Source organism: Tachyglossus aculeatus, chromosome X1 (genome assembly GCF_015852505.1).
Source record: "Tachyglossus aculeatus isolate mTacAcu1 chromosome X1, mTacAcu1.pri, whole genome shotgun sequence".
NCBI lineage: Eukaryota > Metazoa > Chordata > Mammalia > Monotremata > Tachyglossidae > Tachyglossus > Tachyglossus aculeatus.
In genome coordinates this window covers 74,705,626-74,727,030 of record NC_052101.1, presented here as the reverse complement: position 1 = coordinate 74,727,030, position 21,405 = coordinate 74,705,626, and the positions used below count along the sequence as shown (strand labels likewise).

The window sequence follows — 21,405 nt, the reverse complement described above, 5'->3', positions numbered from 1 at the left end:
GAGTGGGAAGACTGCGGGAAAATCTGACGTAGAGATTATGCTTAGTTGTGCCCAATCCTTAAGTTTGTAGAGAGGGAAGGAAGCCTGACTTTTTCCAATGTGGGCCACGTTTTGTGCTAACAGAAATCATTGCTAAAAGTGACTGTGCAGTTTCTGAAAAATAGTTCTTAAGATTAAATAACTGAACATTGAGTTCAGTTATCATCAAATCCGTGTGTTACAGTGAAATCAGTTTCATTACAAAGGCAGCAGTAAAAGGAGCTCACGAACCCAATGATTTTCTCCCCCAGCTCCCAACTACATGAGAAAATTCAGTGATTTCAGCCTCATGTGTATAGTTACTGAGGAGTGACTTTTATAAGAAGTTTTTTGTTGCATCATAATGCCAAGGGAAGACAAGAGTTTTAGACCAAGTGGAGAGCCTATGTCCCTTCCTGATGGCTGGGAATCGGAAGCTGCTTTTCCCAGGTCTTCCAATAACTTGCTCTCTGGTGCTCTACTAAAGATAAAGACCTGAAAAAATGGATTTCCAGATCCAAAAGCAGGCACGGGTACAAGGTAGGATTCCTAAGTAACACGGGTCCCAGAGACCAGAATGGAACAACTGTTTGCTTGTGGCCAAGACATAATTGCTTCAAAAACCCTGCCTTCATTTCTTCATTTCTCAGGCCTCCTACAGTTTCTTGTTAACATCTGTTGGGCACCTTTCCATGCTTGTCTAACCTTGTTACCTTTTTGGGCAGAACAAGCCAAAGGAGCCATAAGGGCTCCTTTCAGTGTGTGGCTTGAGTCTCAACCACAGCACACCAAGAACAGCCCTGCTTGCTAGTGTGAAATCAAGAAAAAGATGGGTTCCCTAAGGTGCCTATCCCAATTCTTCTTATATTAACAGCTAGAAAGGGCTATCTTGAGAGGAGACCATACAGCTTGTCCTCTAGACTCTAAGCTTGTTATGGGCAGGGAACATGTCTACCACCTTGGTGATATTGTACCCTCCCAAGTGCTTAGTATGGTGCTCTGCACACAGTAGGGGCTCAATAAATATGATTGGTTGGTTCAGTTCCCATTAAAGCCAAATCTCTGGTCAGGAAGAAAGGTGGACTTGTGGCTGCCGACAGGGGCCTCTGTAATGCCAGCCTCCCTCCTCCGAGGAGGGTTGGGAGCTGGCTTGGCATCAGTCTCTGCCATCTTCCCACAAGTGCCAATCCTGGACTTTCAGCAATGGTAGTTCTCTCTCTTGATACTGATCTGCCTTTCTGTTGCCATCACCTGCCCTCTGGAGGGAATGGATAGCCATGCTGACCCGCTCTGAGGTCTAGTGCCATAGTAGTCATAGCCTTTGCCAGACTTCTGGCCCTTTCCAGCTAGTTTGGATTCTCTGAGGTAACCTTTACCAAGTCTTGGTCAACTCATCTTGTCGCTTAGACACACCCTAGAATTCCAGTCATAATTTATGTAGCATTCTGGGAAAACTCATATCCCAATGTTGATGGAAGATCTAAGGAAGAAATTCATCTGTGCTAACCACTACCATAATCTTAGCTATAGGGGCTTTAGTTTAATACACAGGGAGATTAAATGAGTAAAGACAGACCAGATCTAAATTTTTTAAATGGTATTAAGCACTTACTATGTGTTAAGAACTGTTCTGAGCACTGGAGTAGATACAAGTTTATCAAGTTGGACCCAATCCCTGTTCCACATAGGGCTCACAGTCTAAATTGGAGGGACGAGGATTTAATCCCCATTTTCCAGATGAGTTGACTGAGGCATAGAGAAGTGAAGTGACTTGACCATGGTCATACAAGCAAGCAATTGGCAGAACTGGATTAGAACCCAGGTCCTCTGACTCTCAGGCCCTTGCTCTTTCCACTAGGCCACGTTTCTTCCTGTTTACATTTCATTAATTAGGCTCCACTGAGCACACAAACATCTATTAAGCAAGCTGTCAAATACACAAAGGTCTATATACTTTCTTGGTTCTGAACAAACTACTCAAATCACCTTTTGCTCAGAAGGAACAATCTGAGAGGTCCCATCTCAGAGCCCAGCAAAATGGATCAGCAAAGTCAGGAAGAGAAAATGCTGCTGTGCTGAATACAAGAGGTCTGCCCAGCTTGCTGACTGGGTGGGTTTTGTCTTCCCCAAAGTTTCCAATTCCACACAGGCTTCTGGGAAACAGCCCATCTGGACCCTGGGAATTCATTCTATCGTATTTATTGAGCGCTTACTGTGTGCAGAGCACTGTACTAAGCGCTTGGGAAGTCCAAGTCGGCAACATATAGAGACAGTCCCTACCCAACAGTGGGCTCACAGTCTAGAAGGGGGAGACAGAGAACGAAACAAAACATATTCACAGAATAAAATAAATAGAATAAATAGAGTAATAAATACATACAAACATATATACAGGCGCTGTGGGGAAGGGAAGGAGGTAAGGCAGGGGGATGGACAGGGGGAGGAGGGGTGAGCCCACCTATCCCCCAGGAAGGTCAGACTGCTTGAATGGATTTCCTATTCCAGTAGGAGGGTTGAGCAGTTCCGCAGCCAGATTCTTCCAACACTTTACCATATGCCCTAGTAACGGGTATGCAGTATGCAAACCAGTCTTGTACCTCCCAGGTGCTAGCCAGTGTTCAGCTGAAAAACACACCTTGTCATCTGTTCCATCATTTCCTCTCCCTATTCCCCCATTTTCCTGTCTTCATTCCATCTCTTTCCTTATTTCCTTCCTTCAATTATTGCAGGTTTACTGTATGCAGAACACTGTATTAAGTGCTTTGGCAAAGGAACAATAAAATACACTCTTAGGGGCAGGATACTGATCGGCCTTCCGGGCACCTGAGACTGCTCACATCCCATCCACTTTCTCCGTACTCTCCCTTGGATAGACACAGACCCTTAAAAATTGCTAATGCCTGAATCACGCAGAGGAGATTAAACAATCTGTATTCTGGGTCATAGATGCACACGATATTACAAGCATGGCTCAAAGTGCTGGGGTAGGTACATGTTAGGTCGGACTAACAGTCCAAGTAGGGGCTCACAGTCCCAGTAGGAAGGGGAGATCAGGTGCTGAATTGCCAATTTACAGGTGAGGAAACTGGCACAAATGAAGTGATTTATAACTTGCCAGTTAATTCATTTCCCCCATCTATCACTGTATTTCATGGCTAAATTATATTCATATTTGTTTTTCACAACAGATTATATTCCGCAACAAACTACCCAAAACCCTTTCAAACTTCTTCGTGAGAAATTTCCATTTAACACTTACTTTTTAATAGAAGTGATCAAATGTTCAGGAATCTCAACATATAGGACTAAGCATTTCAGAAAATAGTCTGAACATAAATTTAAAAGAAAAAACAATTTTATAAAAGCCATAGATTGGTTTAAGATGTCACACAAACTTTGCAAGGATATTGGACTAGGCTAGCATGGTATATTAATGCTAATTAAGCGCTTCCTGTGTGCCAGGCACCGCACAACTTACCACAGGTTCTTTTATTTTCTCAAAAGCACCTTAATTCTGGATGAAAAGTGAAATCTAGTGTCAGTAGACATTGATGAAGAACTTTACAAGACTGAAGAAAAATAGTTTTTAACAAAAAGAGCTGGAGACCACCCAGCATCTCTGGAAATGAAGGCTATGTTTTCCCAACATTTGGGCTTTCTTAAAATGCAATGGTTCCATTCACATTTTTGTAAGTTGGATTAGATCAGTATTTCCCCATCCCCCATTTATTTTAATGTCTGTCTTCCCCTGTAGATTGTAAACTACTTGTGGACAAAGATTGTGTCTACTAACCGTCATAATATACTTTCCCCAAGCACATAGTACAGTGCTCTGTATTTAATAAGCACTCAATACCACTAATTTTATCAAGCATATTTATGTAAAATATTGAAAATGTAGGCTTTATTTTTTTTTAGAGACTGATTGCCTTTGTTCAGTTTTGATCATTGCCAAGAACACATACATCCTAAAAATTTGAAGACATTATTCTGGTATTTTAATACTAACACTGACAGTGGTTGCTAAGTGCTTACTATGAGCCAAATACCATACTAAGTGCTGGGGTAGATACAAGATAATCAGGCCATATAGTCTCTCTCTCTCTCACATGGAGGTCACAGATCTAAATGGGGAAAAATAGGTATTGAATTTTACAGACGCGCAAACTGAGCTTAACAGAAGAGACTTGCCCAAGGTCACACAGTAGGCAAGTGGCAGAGCAGGGATTAGAGCTCAGGTCCTCTGCCCGCTACCCCCCAAGCCTGTACTCTTTCTACTAGGACACAATGCTGATTAATAATTTTACAATTTCACCATTTGCTATCATCACTGCCAAATATGAAGTAAGCAACGTAATATAGATCTTAATCTCCCTAATAAATCAGTAAAAATTCCACCATAACCACTACCGCCAATAAATCCCTGCATCAGCCCCCAATTTTCCTACATCCATCTGAGCTTCTTAACTCTCCAATTCCCATCCCAGAAGTCAAAGATGTTTTAATGGAAAAGTTCTTGGATTACCTTTGGTCCCGAGTGTTCAACCAGCTCCCTCCAATTCCTTCAAAAAAATTTTTTAATGGCATTTAAGCACTTACCGTGTGCCAGGCATCATACTAAGCGCTATGGTACATACAAGCTAATCAGGTTGGACAGTCCCTGTCCCAAATAGGGCTCACAGTTTTAATCCCCATTTTCCAAATGAAGTAACTGCGGCACAAAGTGAAGCGACTTACCCAAAGTCACACAGCCACGTGGTGGAGCCAGAATTAGAAGCCAGGTCATCCGACTCCCAGGCCAGATTTGTAATGTGATTACACATCACATCCATTGATCAGATTAATCTCTAGGGTGGTCAGGGACTGTTGTCCAGCCCAATTTGTAGCTACCTCAGTACTTAGAACAGTGCTTGACACTTAGTAAGCACTTACCCAATACCATAGTCGTCATCCAAAGGGGCTTTGCTAAATAGTCATCACAGCAAAAGGCTCTGGATAATGGTAAGGAACAAGAAAGATGATAGACGGTAAGCTCATCTCTAGACGGTAAGTTCCTTGTGTGCAGGAAATGTGTCTACCAACTCTGTTGTACTCTTCCAAGTGCTTTAATATAGTGCTCTGCACACAGTAAATGCTCAATAAAGTGAAGCAGTGTGGCCTAGTGGAAAGAGCAAGGGTCTGGGAGTCAGAAGACCTGGGTTCTAATCCCAGCTCTGCCGACTGCTTGCTGTGTGACCTTGGACAAGTCACTTAACTCCTCTGTACCTCAGTTTCCTCAACTATAAAATGAGGATTAAATACTTGTTCTCCTTCCTACTTAGATTGTGAGCCCCATACGGGACAAGGACTGTGTCCAACCTAACTTGTATCTACCCCAGCATTTAGAACAATGTTTGACTACTTAATAGCTTTTCTCTGTTTATGATAACTATGAAACAGACACATGCATGCTTTTAAGGCAGTTTCTTTTAGCACAGCTTCTTTTTAACCTTAATGAATAACATTTAGTGTTTTTTCTGGACTTTATGGCTTCAAAATACATTTGATCCACAAAATTCTTCAAATTTTGATGTTCACAACTGTATTATAGTCACGGTAACTACTCTTGTTTGAAGAATGATTCTTAACCCACTAGGATTTGTGTTCATGTTCGCAGTACATAAAGATGTAAATGCAAAACCAGTGTTCTGCACACAGTAAGCGCTCAATAAATATGATCGAATGAATGAAAACCTGTGTCAAGTACTCATTAAAAAATTAAAGTTTTTCAAGATTGAACAAACGCACACAACTATACATTTTATCATTTTATTAGGAATAATTCCAAGTGGGTTATGAAGAAACTAATTATTGAGTTTGAAGAATTTTTCAGTCATTCTTCATGAAGATGTGTTCACCAATGAACAATAAAACATCAGCAGACCTATAATACACTGGGCAAAAACAATCAGGCTGATACCAAAAGCAACATGCAACATAAAAGAGATACAATGAAAAGGAAGACAACCTGCTGAATGTTAAAAAAAAATCTCAAAATGAACTTCCGCAACCAGCATAGAACTATTCTATCTGTCAAGTCCAACTCACACCAAGGTAAGCTGAGCTGATGGAAGCCAAGGGTTAATCAAAATGTTGCTCAGTGCAATAGATCTGAATAGTGTTTTAGAGCATTTTCTTGGCTGGCACAAGCAATATTAGTAAGTCTTTTTTGGCAAGGGAGAAAAATAAATACAAATGGAATGCTACATTTTTTAAAAATCAGCAGACTGCCCAAGGAATGACATAAGGTATCAGTAAACTAAAGTAGCAGGGGAAATTTTAAAAATATTATTCATTGGGGTTCAAAAAATTCAAAATATTTATGTAAGGATGTCAAAATTGCTATGTCTAGGCTTTTAGACTAGGGGAAGTAAAATCAGAAAAACCCCTTTTCTTAAAATTAAGGAGAATCTAATCCAAGCATAATGCTACAGTAGCAACATAAAACCTGGTAAACAATAAATGGCAACAAAATAAAGTTTTAAAACGCTGTAATTTTCTGCTCAACCAGTTCCAGGTACTGTTTAATAACCAAGATGCAAACTAATGTTGTAACAAGCCTAGACCAATTCTATCAAAGGTGTCGTCGGTTATCCAGTCTGATTTAACGTTTTGAGAGCTCATTTGACAGCCAATCAAGTCCCTCATATAGACCAGTTCCTTGTGTAGCACAGGTGGCTTGAACATACCACTAAAAAGGAGAAGAAAAATAAATTAACAGAAGACTACGTTCTTTAATTTCAACAAAACTTGAGATTCTGGCAACTAAAGGATTTTCCTAAATTAATGCACACTTCAGGAATACGGAACAAGTCAGTAAATTAAAAAGCAGAGACTACAGAGATTAATAAATGTGATGGGTTGGTATTTGTTTCAATATAGAAATCACACCCATTCTGCATTGCATAGTCTCAGATAGGAAAACATGTTTTAAAAATCCCATTCAACAGAAATGTCCTTGGGTTTGAGTGTTAGATTGGGCATCTAAAGTGCCTGTATTCAACATATATCCTTTCACCTTTCCTTACCCCCACTCCATTATCCTCTAAGGATTTTTCTTAGCTATTTAATCTACAAATTTGATGGATATACAATCCAAAACAAGTGCAGCTGAATTTGGGCACTTTGTTTTCCTCTGACAGCTCTGCATGAGTCACTTGGTTAAAATAGAAAGAACAATTAAGTTAACATCACAAACCAATTAATTCTACATATGCATTAACAAAACAGTTACATATGCTCCAATTTTTTTAAAATGGACTTTTAAAAAATTAATCCTAAAGTGGTTTTAGCTGGTTTAAAGATTATTTGAGTTTAGATAATCACCACAATCACAACACATATGACTGACAAGTGAAGAAACAGACCATTTACAAGTATTTGGGGGAAGAAAAACATTTGGAGAACAGAATAACTGAACAAATGGAGAACATACACTAAGTGCGAAGTGTGGCTGTTGGTAATGCTGTGACCCGAGATGGCAGAAATTAATTGAAAGAGGTATTTCAGGAGGCCTGTAGTTTGCCGGCTATGAAGGAGGGAGTTCCAAACAGGACGAATGGGGTAAGGTGATAGAGGCAGGAGAGACAAGACACAATGAGTAGATTAGCTTGAAAAGAATGAAGAGAACTGGAGTTCCAAGCAAGGGTAAGGGCCTAAGCAAAGGGTTGGAGATGGCATGAGGGCAAGATGGGGAGTAGCAAAGACAGCAGATATCAAGGAAAGAGGTGGTGATGGGTCTTGAAGCCCATGAACAGGAGCTTCTATTTGATATGGACAAAAATGGGTAGTCATTTGAGATTTTTTGAAGAGTGGAGAGAAGTGTGTTAGGTGGCACTGTGGAATTATGGTACAGATTGAAGAGGGGGAGGCTGGAGACAGGAAAAGCGGTGAGGAGGCTGAACCATTAATCTAGTCAGGAGATGAGCGTTTGAACCAGAGGTACTTGTACTTCCCAAGCGCTTAGTACAGTGCTCTGCATACAGTAAGCGCTCAATAAATATGATTGAATGAATGAATGAAAGTGGTGGTGGTTTGGGTTAAATCTCAGAAACAGTGTGGAAGAAAAACTAGACAATGTGAGAATTCAAAGACAAGAGTCTAAGATGACATCAGAGTGATAAGCTGCTGGAACAGGGAGGATTTTGGTATGGTATGGGAGAGTGTGATGGGCAAGTTAAGAGGAGTGGATTTAGGAGGGAAGCTGATTCAGTTTAAGCTACGATGACTAAGGTGCCAGCAATCAATCAGTGGTGTTTACTGGGTGCCGACTGTGTGCACAGGGCACTGTACTGAGTGCTTGGGAGAGTAAAATACAATAGAGCTAGTGCATATGATCGCTGTCCTCAAGGAGTTTAGAATCTAATGGGGGAGACAAACATTACAATAAATTACTGATGGGGAAGCAGCAGGGTAAAAGGTTATGTATCTGAGTTCTATGGGGCAAGTATCAAAGTGCTTCAGGGGTATAGACCCTAAGCGCATAGATGACACAGAGCAGAGGGCCAATACCGCAGGGAAACGAGGGGCTAGTCAGTGACGGCCTCTTGGAGGAGATATGATTTTAGTTGGCCTTTGAAACATGGGAGAGTGATGGTCTGTCAGATTTGAAGGGTGAGGGTGTTCCAGATCAGAGGAAGGATGGGTTGTAGTAGATTCATTCAATCATATTTACTGAGCGCTTACTGTGTGCAGAGCACTGTACTAAGCACTTGGGAAGTACAAGTCGGCAACATATACAGGCGGCCCCTACCCAACAACAGGCTCACAGTCTAGAAGATCAGCAAAGTCAGGTAGAAGGGGGAATGCTGACTGAGTGCAGGATATTCATGTGGAGCTGTTGAGGTGGCAAAGGGAAATGCAGGACTGTCATGCAGGTAAGAAGTTGGGCTAGTGAGGTAGATTTGTGAGACGGGTAGAACCTGAAGTCACACGAGCAGATGAGCTCCCTAAGAGAATGATTGTGGAGCATGAAAAGTAGGAGACTCCAAACAGAACATCACAGGCCCCCCACAGTTAAGGGGTGAAAGGTAGAGAAGAACCAGTGCGTGAGACTAATTAGGAGCAATCAGAGATAGGAGGATTACCCAGGTGAATACCATGTTGGTAAAAACCACAGTAAAGGAGTTGTTGACCGTGTCAAAAGCAGCCATATGGTCAAGATGCCCAAGGGTGGAGCAGAGCAGACTGCATTAGACTTGGATCAGAGGTCATTGGAGATCTTGGCAAGCCCGGTCTCAGTGGAGCAAAGGGGACAAAAACCAAACCGCAGAGATCAAGAAGAGAGTTGGGTGGAGAAGAAATGACGTGAATACAGTGGGTATATACAAACCATTCAGAGTTCAGGAAGGGGGCCGTGGGTCCAGAGTAGGCTTTTTGGTACAGGCAATCGGGAGAGGAGCCAGTGGAGAGTGAGAGGTAGAAGATAGCAGTAAGGGAGGAAAGGAATATGGGAGCAGGTGATTTTTAAAAGATGAGAGAGGATGAAGTCAGCAGTATAGAATGTAAACTTGTGACCAGTGGGAGACCTCCTCCTGAGAGCCTTTGGGAAGGAGAAGAATGAGGGTTAGGTGGGCAGGAGAGCACTGAGGAGGAAGCTTTTGTCTGATAGCTTCTACCTTATGAACAAAGCAGGTGGCATGGTCTTCAGGAGTTAGAGAGGGAGGGGCTGGGGGCACTGGGGATTTCAAGAGGGACTTGGACTTAGGGGTTTGGAATAGGCTGTGGGGGTCAGAGAGGGAGGGCACAGTACTGTTACCGAACAGAAGCTAGGAAAGAAGCAATAGGAGAGAGTGAATTTGAAGCAGCCAAAGCCTGCTTGGTTTCTGGAGTTCTGCTACCAATGTACTGATGATAATTCTCATTCGATTTAATAGAATGATTCATTAAATCTCAGTAACTGAAAACAGAAGCGCTGAGAAAAAAAAAACTGACCGGACAATATCAAGATGCTTTGCATTAGCCACTATTCTGAGTAAACCAATTATTGGCCAAGCATTATACTTTACATTATGCCACCGGCCAACCCTATCTCTTTGCAGACTAACGACACTCTTCCCTGACAACATACCATAATTATGTCCTAAATCTGAAGTTCAATCTCCAGAACCAACAAAAATACTTACAGTTCTGTTGCGAAGGGCCTGAAGACCTAATTTATCTGTCATTTCACTTATTGCCATAGCATTTGGCAAATCCTGCTTGTTAGCGAAAAGCAGGAGTACAGCATCACGCAACTCATCTTCTTGAAGCTGAAAATAAACCCCAATGATAATGCATTACTCCAACATAATTACAATGGAAGTCAAATTATTGTAAATATTCTTCTACCCATCTCCCGTTCATTATTATGAAAAGCAAATTAAAAACACCCAGTAGTCTGCGTTCTCTTCCAGAAAATGAAAAAGTCAGGTCTGCTTTTGTAAGTAGTTTCCCAGAACTCAATCACAAGTCCTTCAATTAGTAAAGTGAGTGCAAAACAACCATTATGCACTTATACTTGTAAAGCTGAACAATAGCAGCTACAGAGACCATTTGGCACCCTGTTACAACTCCTGGAAAGGTACTAGACAAAATGTTTAGTATCAGATACCAAGACCATCACAGTTTTTAAATGGCTACTGCACATTCTAAGAACTCTCCCTTCACCAGGCTGAATACACTGAACCCTTTCAGCCTGAAAAGCTAACTCCATTTTAAAGTTTAAATCGTCATTTTCAGTTTCAAAAGACTATTATTTACCATCTTCTGAAGCTCTTCTGCTCCTTCCTGAATTCTCTCGCGGTCATTGCTGTCTACAACAAAAATGAGACCCTGAAAAGAAAAAAGTTAAATGGATTTAGAAAACTGCAGGTTAAGTCAAGCCTAAAGAAATAATTCCATTGAATAATGACAAGTGTGAAATTATCTTTAGAGGGGGAGGGAGAGATGATCATTGAAGTTTACAATCAATCCAAAAATCTTAACCAGTACTTTCAACTTCTGTCCCAACCAAATCTCTTGGCAGACCTGTTCCCAAGAAGCTAAAAATTACTCACTTTGTGTTTCACATTATCATTCCCAATGGCTTACAGAAATAAGTCACAAAATAGCAAGGGGGTTGGAAAGAAAGATCTGGAGGAGAAGAAGAAATCAGGGTTCTGGGTCATCCACAAGCTTGGAATTCAGGCACTGCATAAACAATGTTTAACTGTACTTCATACAACATCCTTAAGAAACAATTGGAAACATTATGCAGCAGATTCCTGAAGGACAGAACTTGAAAAATTGCCTTATAAAGCACCCGTGTGGATAATGATAAGAATTAAATATCTGGGTCTTTGTACAGCACGATTGTCTTTTCATGTATCTAATAGGGTTTACCATTTATCCAAAATGGCAAAAAGGCTTGCAATTAATGTTGCTGTGAAGTACCACAAACTAATGTTAAGTCAGAAAACGTTAGTATTCTAAAATTGCAGAGTACTCAATGGGTATCTGCTGGTAACATCAGTAGGTACAAGTTAGGGAAAGGAGTAAAAATTAGTGACAACTGGAAAAACAAGTCTTTGCCTAGAGGGAAAAATAAAACCACTCATCCCCAATGGGCATGAGAAACAGAATGCAGTAATGTGAAAACAACATATCACAATGAGACAAGGAATTTTCTAACTCGATATAGTAAAAAAAAAACAAAAAACAACAAACCTGATGGGCTAGGCTAGCCCTAATCTGGAATGCTGCCTTCCAACCCTGTTAAATATATGTGCAAATTGGGGAATTCCAACAGATTCCCCAAAGTGGTTGAAAATTAGGCACTTGGGAAGAACAGTAATTTTTTCAGACTACATAGAAGCATTTAGTGTACTGTTGCCTTCTCTATGCACACACAGTAGCAATGCATTAAACAGTTCCCTTGTGGTCTGAAAGTTACTGATTCTCTCAATATTTAGGCAGTGGGTGAAATGGGCAATTAGTAAGAACTGTGAAGCCTGGGTGGGCTGAAGGAAACAAGGGTGAAGATGAAATATGAAAACCAAGCTGATAAAATTGTACTTATTTAGAAAAAGATCAGCTAAGACAAAAAATGAGGAAAAGTTGAGAATCATATTCTCAAAGGTTAGACTCTCATGGTATTATCAAACCAAAGCCACCTCCAGGTGACTCAGCTTCAGAATCCTATACTATTGGAGCAAAATAACTTTGAGGTGTTTCCCAGTTTATGATTTTTCTCTGCTAAGAAAGGAAGAATAGTAAAATATTAGACGGGGGAACAGAAGCTTAATTTCCCAGTGTATCAACTCCTACTATTACAGACTGCATACAGTTCTCCAGGGCACCAGTTTTCCCCACAACTCTAAAACAATTATTAATCAATCAATGGAATCCATTAAGCACTTACGGTGTGCAGAGCACTGTACTAAGCACTTAGGGGAGTACAATACAATAGTTGGCAGACTTGTTCCCTCCTCACAACGAGTTTACAGTTTAGAGGGGGAGACAGACATTCAAATAAATTAAGGATCTGTACATAAGTGCTGTGGGGCTGAGGGTGGGGTGAATATCAACTGCTTAAAAGGTACAGATCAAAGTGCATAAGTGGCATGGAAGGGAACAGGCATGGGGAAATGAGGGGTTAATCGAGTAAGGCCTCTTGGAGGAAATGTGACAGTAAGACTTTGAAGGTGAGGAGAGTCATAATCTGTTGTACATGAAGGGGGAGGGAGTTCCAGGCCAGAGGCAGGACGTGGGCAAGGAGTTGGCGGCGAGATAGATGAGATCAAGGTACAGTGAGAATACTGGTGTTGGAAGAGTGAAGTGTGTGGGCTGGGTTGTAGTAGGAGATTGGTGAGGTACAATAGGAAGGAGACAGCTTTTCATTCATTCAATTCATTCAATCGTACTTATTGAGTGCTTACTGGGTGCAGATCACTGTACTAAGCACTTGGAAAGTAGAATTCAGCAACAAATAGAGACACTCCCTGCCCAACAACGGGCTCACAGTCTAGAAGGGGGGAGACAGACATCAAAACAAGTCTGACTGAGTGGTTTCAAACCACTCCACTTGATATGGAGGTTGGAGACTTCTGAAGAGTGGGGAAACATGGATTGAACTTTTTTTTAGAAAAATGATTCAGGCAGCAGAGTGAAGTGTGGACTAGAATGGGGAGAGATAGGAGGTTGGGAGGTCAGCAGGGAGGCTGGTGCGGTAGTTAAGGTGGGATAAAAGTGGTTGAGCAGTTTAGATGGAAAGGAATGGATGGATTTTGGCAATGTCGTGGAGGTAGAATTGACAGGATTTGGTGACAGATTGACTACATAGGTTGAATGAGAGCGATGTTAAGGAAAATGCCATGGTTATGGGCTTGTGAGACAGGGAGACTATGGTATTGTCTACAGTAATGGAGAAGATGGGGGAAGACAGGGTTTGGATGGAAAGATGAGTTCTGTTTTGGACATGCTAAGTGTGAGGTATCAGTGGGACATCCTAGAAGGGAGGTCCGGAAGGCAGGACGAAATGCAAAATTGCAGAGAAGAAGAAAGGTAGATTTGGAAATCATCCGTATAGTTATTGATGTTTTTTAAGTTTTCCCTCCTAGAAATTATATCCTAAAATTTTTATTTTCCCTATTCTTTTTCTGGGACATTCTCACTGTGTCACTTCTAAAATGTCTCTGGTCCCTACCTTTCTTCTATGTCTGTTCTAGGACTACTACATTTTTTTCACATGTGTCCTCTCCTATTCCTAATTCACATCCACACTATATATGAAAAGGAAGAGCCAAGACACTACAAAGAAAACTGCCCATTTTCTGCTGAAGCTTTGGATATGGACAATCTTCTTTTGTAGCCATAGGGAAAGTTTTCAAATGGTTCCTTGCTCCAACACTACTAGGGTTTGTAAAAATACACAAATATTAGTAACCTACACATACCAGTTGTATAGGTTACTAAATAATTATGCTACAAGTACACAGAGCATTTTGCTAGTCTATTAAAAACCCTATACCTAAATAAAAGGCCAAGTTTGCCATCTTACAGAAAGATATGAGCATCAAATTCTAGTGGAAAAAATTCAGAGTAAAATTTCTCCAATTCAACCATGTCCAGTGTAGCTTAGACAGACGAGAGGAAGGACACTCCTAGGAGGGGTAAGAGTCCACCAGAGAACATGGAAGAAATGATAAGAGGAATGCCAACTCATGATCATTAGCTCAGTAAACACATTAATAGTGACTGTAAAGCAGGAAATCAATTAAAATGTGATTTGGGAACCTTACCTGTGTGTTTTGGAAGTAATGCCTCCAAAGAGGTCTAATTTTATCTTGACCACCAACATCCCATACTGTGAAACAAATGTTTTTGTATTCTACTGTTTCAACATTAAAACCTAAGATGAAAAAAGAAAAAGCAATCATGGCTGTGCAGTATTTTAAGTGTTAACTATTCTCTTCAGAGTTATTAAAGTCTGAAAAATTATATGTTTGAAACATATTTTCAAGCAAATTAATTTTAAAGCAATTCTTTATCAGCATGAGAATAATTAGAACCAACACTTAATTCTTACCAATAGTGGGAATGGTGGTGACTATCTCCCCTAATTTCAGTTTATACAAAATGGTTGTTTTTCCTGCAGCATCCAAGCCAACTAAAGGAAAGAAAAAAAAAATAAATTCTAATTTCAAAGCATAAATTGAAATGCATCATTTTGGGGGATTTTTCTGGCAGCCTAAGAATGGTGAAATAAAATTGCTAACTCAAATTCATCACAAAGTAAAATTAATAGGCTTCATGGACATCCACAACGTGTTAAACACTGCCCTTTCTCCGCACCCCTTTTTTCAGAATGGTGAGTTTCTGAGGCAAGGAAAATTAAATGAGAAACTTATTCCTTGGTGTACGAGATGAGCAGGCTCTACGGCAAATTACCCTAAATTTGGGGTACTGAACACTTACCCTGTAAAGTTAGGGAATGACAAAATGTGTTTTAGTAATTTCTGAGGCGGAAGGCAGCGACATACTTGTGTGCAAGGGATGCCGGCACATTCCACCCCCTCCAAATAAACTTGCCTAGATTAAAAAAAAATACCAGCTACAGAATTATTAGAAAGTCTAAGGCGATGAAGCTGAATGAAATGAGAAAGTAGGAAACTTTAACTGATGTCTTAGAATGAATCAGAATGGGACTGCACATGGACAGTCAACTGCTTAATAAAGTGGTGTCAAAAACATCCTGCACTGACCACTTTTCCTCCTGACCCTATTTCCTCCCCTCTCCCTCCTTGGTGCACACACAGACTACTACATTTACCATCAGGCAAGAAATATGCCTAACATTTTACTGAGTGAACAAAAGCTAAGAAAGAAATGCTTGGAAGTGGAAATCTCCGGGAAACTTCATCTGCAAATATTGATCTCTTGAGTGTTAGTTAACAGAAGTTCAATTGCCAGAAACCACTCTATAAACTTTTCTGTATAAGGATGGGTCACGTGGCATTCCCGTACCGGCAGAAGGGCCGCTTTCAAACTCATATGCTCGATTGGTGATGATTGATCTCTGCTAACTCAAGAGATCAACATTAAAGTGTTTCCCCAAGTACTACCTCCAGCACATACATAGGAGGCAAATGGTACGTGTTAAGTTTTCTGCACTTCCACTGGCCCTGAGTGATATTGTGTTTTGGTTCTAGGCCTCCCCTCCTCCCAGGAACGGCCCTAGGAATATGGGGAAGAAGAGATGGTGGTGGCATTGGGCTCAACCAAATGTCTCACCTGTATTCTGCCTTAAATTAATGCTAATTTCAAATGGCACAAAATACTTCAGCCATCTCTACTGTAATAGAACACTATTATAGCACTCTGTAAAATCTCAGAAAAAAATAACTGATTAGCCTGAAAAAGTGCTTTGAAGATATTTGATATTTAGAAAATATAGACTGTAGTTGGTTAGAGAACGTTGAGAGAGAAATGTGAAAACCACTTTTGCAAGGGAGTCAATTTTAGGATGAAAAATGATCAGTATTATCTGATAAATATTGTCAGCTGAGCATTGCCACAGGCAAATCATAATGCAAAAAAAGCTGTCGTTATTCACCAGTAATCATGAGGAATTTCTAAAAAGAGCCAGATGCTTTTTCAAAACAAAAGGGGAATTTCCTTGAGCATGCCTCTACAAGAGACACAAAACTTTACTAAAACCAAAAATGCCTAATTTAAGGATAACTTACCAAGTTACATTATTGTCACATGACACCATTTTTGATTGGTGTTGGAAATTGAGTCCATGTTGGAAATTGAGACTGTACCACATGTACTTGTATCTGAACATATATCCAGAGTTGCTTAAAGACAGTACTGAAGCAAGAGGTACAGTCTCTATTTCCAATATGGACTAAATCAGAAATTAGAGATGGGGACAGATCACCTTTGAATCTAGGGTCATTGTGTCATTTCTATGAGCAAATTATCTATTGTAAGACCTTTACTTTTGCTACTGCACAACTCATATAAACAATTCAACTGACTTTAAAACCCACCACCAGGACTTCAAACTTATGGGCAAGGGACTATAGTTCAAAAGTTTTCCTTCCAGTATCAATGAAAAAGTCCTTAAAATGCAAAGCCGATAATTCGGGAAAAAAATTCATTTTGCTTTGTAAAACAAGGTTACCTTTTAATTGGAAGATATAGTAACAACCAGTGGCTTGAGGTAAACGTTCATTCTATCAATCAGTGGCATTTATTGATCCCTTACCATGTGCAGAACACTGTTCTAAGCACTTCAAAAACTACAACAGAGTTGGTAGACACATTCCTTACCCTCAGGAAGTATACAGTCTACAGGGGGAAACAGGCATTAAAATAAGTAACAGTTCCAGGGGAAAAATTTACAGCAAGGCTTTACATTTATATCTGAGGAAAGAATTGACTCTTCCCAACTGAAAAGATAAAAAAAGGTTTTTGATTCATTCGGTTAAGAAAGCTGTTGTAAATCTCAACTGGCTTGTAAAAGTGTTTTTGTTTTACAGGCTTAAACTGAATTTTGAATTGCCTGAGTTAAGTGGAAGTGAAACGTTCCTCCACACCGCAACACCTGCCAGGGGACTGTCCTTCAGTAATACATGGGTAGAGGGCACAGTTCCTTCCAGCCCACTTTTGTCCTTTTCATAAAGTTATCGGCCACAAAGAACCTGAGAACCATCAATTTATTTTCTGCAGGTTGCCTCATAGAAACAACAGTACTGTTGCTTCAAGGGAAAAACCACAGGTTGGAAATTACAGTTCAAAGTGCTTCCACAACCTCTTTTTCAATGGTCACAGTTCATTTAATTGTGATGCTACGGGATACTACTTGCATTTTACAAAGACTTACTGCCTTCTTAAAAAGCACTTTCCAAAGGAGGCCTGGAACAACCAATATGAAAAATGGAGAAAAAATAGACTGTCATGGCATCCTAAGCCTCACATTCCAAAGAGTCTTCATTTCAGGAAGGTTGGGATGGAGGTCGGGATACGGGTAAGTGGGGGGAAAAAAGATTAGCTTCATAAATTGCTCCAATGTACATCTGTGTATCTCCTCTGTGCTTGAGAACTTTGAAAAAATTCTTCAAAACTACTGGGTATTACTAAGTTTCACTATTAGCCACATTCAAGGTCAATACAGGCCTGGGTGTGGTAACAAAGTAACTCACTATGCCACAGAGTTGCTTACATCACAGAATGGTGACCCCCACCCCCCACCCCACGCCCCCTTCGGTTGATTCAATCATTTTGGTAGGTCTTAAAAAGTGTTCTTTAAGAAAGTCTACGTTTTAGTTTTTACAAAGTTCCCGCATATGAAAGTCGCACGGTTTAATTTGGCTAGCGTTCGCTTACTGAAAGAGGCAGTGGAAACAATATTCACCAATTCCCCAGAAAGGCATCAATACCGTGGAAAGACAGGGCAATGCGACACTCGGTATGTCTACTTATTGCCTATCTACCCCAGCGCTTTGGACAGAGTGAGCACATAGTGACTGTGAGATTTAAGCGCTTCCTAAGCGTCAGACACAGTTCCTGCCCCACCCGGGGCTCACAATCTAAGCTGGAGGGAGATCCCATTTTACAGAGGCGAAAACGCTATAAAGACAAACAATAGCAGCACACACAACAATTCAGACGCTGGTCTCTCGGCTTCTAGGAACGGTGTTGTACTCGGGAGGCAAAGCAATTGGCCTGTAAGCGCCTTGTTATTATTATTATGGTATTTGTTGAGCACTATGTGCCAAACACTGTTCTGGCAGGGAACGCGTCTACCAACTCTGTTATACTGTACTCTGCCGAGCGCTCAGCAAATACGACGGCTCAACTGGAGGCGCGTTGAAAAATGGGGAGAGAAACGGGGGAAAAAACGATTTTTTCCTCTCCTACCTTTAAAGGGCTCCTTCCCCCAACACTCCCGTCCTTTGATGTCCTCGGGGCTACAGAAAAGACCCTTGACCTCCTGCTACCTGGCAGTCCCACGGAAGAGCCAGGGCGGTGGAGAGGGCCAAGGGCTGGGAGAGGGTCCTGTTCCCTTCCGGGTTCGCAGAGGCCTGGGCCTGGCAGCCGAACTCCCTGCCAAACCAGCACCGCGGGGCTTAACTGAGGGACGGGGATTCAAGGCCCATCTGGCTGGCAAACCAAAGTGCCTAGTTTCTCACGGATGGGAACTTCGGGCAGGACAGGGGCCTCGGCCTACCACCCCCGAGAAACTGCCCCCCCTCCCCATCTTAAGAAAGGGAAAATTCCACTCCCTGGGACACAAGCCTCTCGAGTCGTGGATCGGAGGGGGTTTTGAGGGAGTTGTCCGCCTCTCCCCCACCGCGGCTGCCTCGCTCCGAGCTAAGGAGAAAACGGGAGGCCCCCCCGCCCGGCGTTTCCACACGGAGCCCGCACTCACCCATCAGGATGCGCATCTGCTTCTTGCCGAAGAGGCGGGAGAACAGGGAGGAGATGGTGAGGCCCATCGCGGCGATCCCCCGGTTCCCTGGGGTGGGACCTCGAGAGGCTACCGGAGGGAAAAGAGAAGGGGGGATGGACGGGGCTGTGCAGGGGGGAAACGGGGTAGTGCCCGGAGGGGAGGGAGGGAAGAGGGGAGGGGAGCGGGCGCCGCGCTGGAGGAAACGGCTACGGCGCGCGGGCAAGCTGGACCTACTGCCGAGGCCGCCGCTGCCGCTGCCGCTGCCGCCGCCGCTCGCGCTGGAGCTCCGACTCTGCCACGTCACACGGCGGCGGCGACGGCCAGCGGCTTGGCCCCTCCAACGCGGACCGAAACGCGTCAGCACTTCCGCCTCCCTCCCGGCCAGCTCACTGCGCCTGCGCGCCGCTGGGCCACGTGGCCCGCTGCGGCAGAAGCCCGGCCAGCCCGGAATGGCAGCGGGGCTCTCTGGCAGGCTCCGTCGTCCGCTGTCAGTTGGCGTTTGCGTGGTCGGGACGGGTGCTCTTCCCTTTGCCCTCTGCTCCAGCGGAAAGAGCCCGGGCTTGGGAGTCAGAGGTCATGGGTTCTAATGCCGGCTCAATCAACCTGATTGATAATAATGGTGGTATTGAAGCGCTTACTATCAATCAATCAATCGTATTTCCTGAGCGCTTACTGTGTGCAGAGCACTGTACTAAGCGCTTGGGAAGTACAAGTTGGCAACATATAGGGACAGTCCCTACCCAACAGTGGGCTCACAGTCTAGAAGGGGGGAGACAGAGAACAAAACCAAACCTACTAACAAAATAAAATAAATAGAATAGATATGTACAAGTAAAATAAATAAATGAATAGAGTAATAAATATGTACAAACATATATACAGGTGCTGTGGGGAAGGGAAGGAGGTAATATGGGGGAAGGAGAGGGGGACGAGGGGGAGACGAAGGAAGGGGCTCAGCCTGGGAAGGTCTCCTATGTGCAAAGCCCTATTCTAAGCGCGGGGGTGGGTGTACAAGATGTTCAGGTTGTGTCACGTGGGGCTCACAGTTTTAATCCCCATCTTACAGATGAGGTAAATGAGGCACGGAGAAGTGAAGTGACTTGCCCAAAGTCACACAACTGACAAGTGGCGGAGTCGGGATTAGAAGCCATGACCTCTGACTCCCAAGCACGGGCTCTTCCCACTGAGCCACTTTGCTTCTACCCCAGTGCTTGGCACATAGTAAGCGCTTAACAAATACCATTATTATTATTATTATTTGGGAGGGAGTTGTTCCCGACTTCATCTTGCCCATCTTGCTCTGAGCTCAGAGGTGGTAATTCAGTTGTATTTATTGAGCGCTTACTGTGTGCAGAGCACTGTACTAAGCACTTAGCACTGTACTAAGCACTTAGTACAGGTAATAATGATAATGATGGCATTTGTTAAATGCTTACTGTGTGCCAGGCACCGTACTAGGCGCTGGAGTGGATACAAGCAAATCAGGCTGGACACATCCCAGTCCCCGTACCCGCATAGGACTCACAGTCTTATTCCCCATTTTACAGAGGAGGTAACAGAGAAGTAAAGCGACTTGCCTAAGGTTACACAGCAGACATGTGGCCGAGCCGGGATTAGAACCCATGACCTTCTGACTCCCAGGTCCGGACCATATTCACTACACCATGCGAGAGCAGCTGAGGAGGGCCCTGGCTGGTATAATACCGATGGTGTTTGTTAAGCGCCTGCTATGTGCCAAGCACTGTTCTAAGCACTGAAGTTTTGGTTTCTAGTTTGAGGCAGGGGGGCTCCTGATGGATCTTGGCTATACCAGGGATTATAATTGTGATATTTGTTAAACGCTTACTATGTGCCAGGCACCGTATGAAGCGCTGGGGTAGGTACAAGCAAATTGGGTTGGACACATTCCCCATCCCTTGAGGGGCTCCCAGTCTCAATCTCCATTTCACAGAGGAGGTAACCCAGGCTCAGAGAAGTGAAGTGATTTGCCCAAGGTCACACAGCAGACAAGTGGCAGAGCTGGGATTGCAACCCAGTTCCTTCTGACTCCCAGGCCCGTGCTCTGTCCGCTAGGCCATGCTGCTATGTCAGTCAACCAATGGTATTTACTAAGTGCTTACTGTGTGCAGAGCACTGTACTAAGCGCTTAGCACTGTACTAAGCACTTAGTACAGGTAATAATGATAATGATGGCATTTGTTAAGTGCTTACTGTGTGCCAGGCACCGTACTAGGCGCCGGACTGGATACAAGCTTATTGGGTTGGACACAGTCCCAGTCCCCGTACCCGCATAGGACTCACAGTCTTATTCCCCATTTTACAGATGAGGTAACAGAGAAGCAAAGCGACTTGCCTAAGGTTACACAGCAGACATGTGTCAGAGCTGGATTAGAACCCATGACCTTCTGACTCCTAGGTCTGGACCATAT

The 21,405-nt window shown here is 42.6% G+C and overlaps 1 protein-coding gene across 1 annotated transcript; it reads right to left on the bottom strand.

Moving 5' to 3' along the window:
* Positions 1–5,810: 5,810 nt before the first annotated feature.
* ARF4 (ADP ribosylation factor 4) lies at positions 5,811–19,236 on the bottom strand. The gene is made up of 6 exons (XM_038772499.1): positions 18,956–19,236; positions 14,603–14,683; positions 14,316–14,425; positions 10,798–10,869; positions 10,182–10,307; positions 5,811–6,748 (listed from the first exon to the last, which is right to left on the bottom strand). Exons 1-6 carry the CDS (start codon positions 19,020–19,022, stop codon positions 6,662–6,664), a joined length of 543 nt encoding a protein of 180 aa, XP_038628427.1. The 5' UTR covers positions 19,023–19,236; the 3' UTR covers positions 5,811–6,661.
* Positions 19,237–21,405: the final 2,169 nt, after the last annotated feature.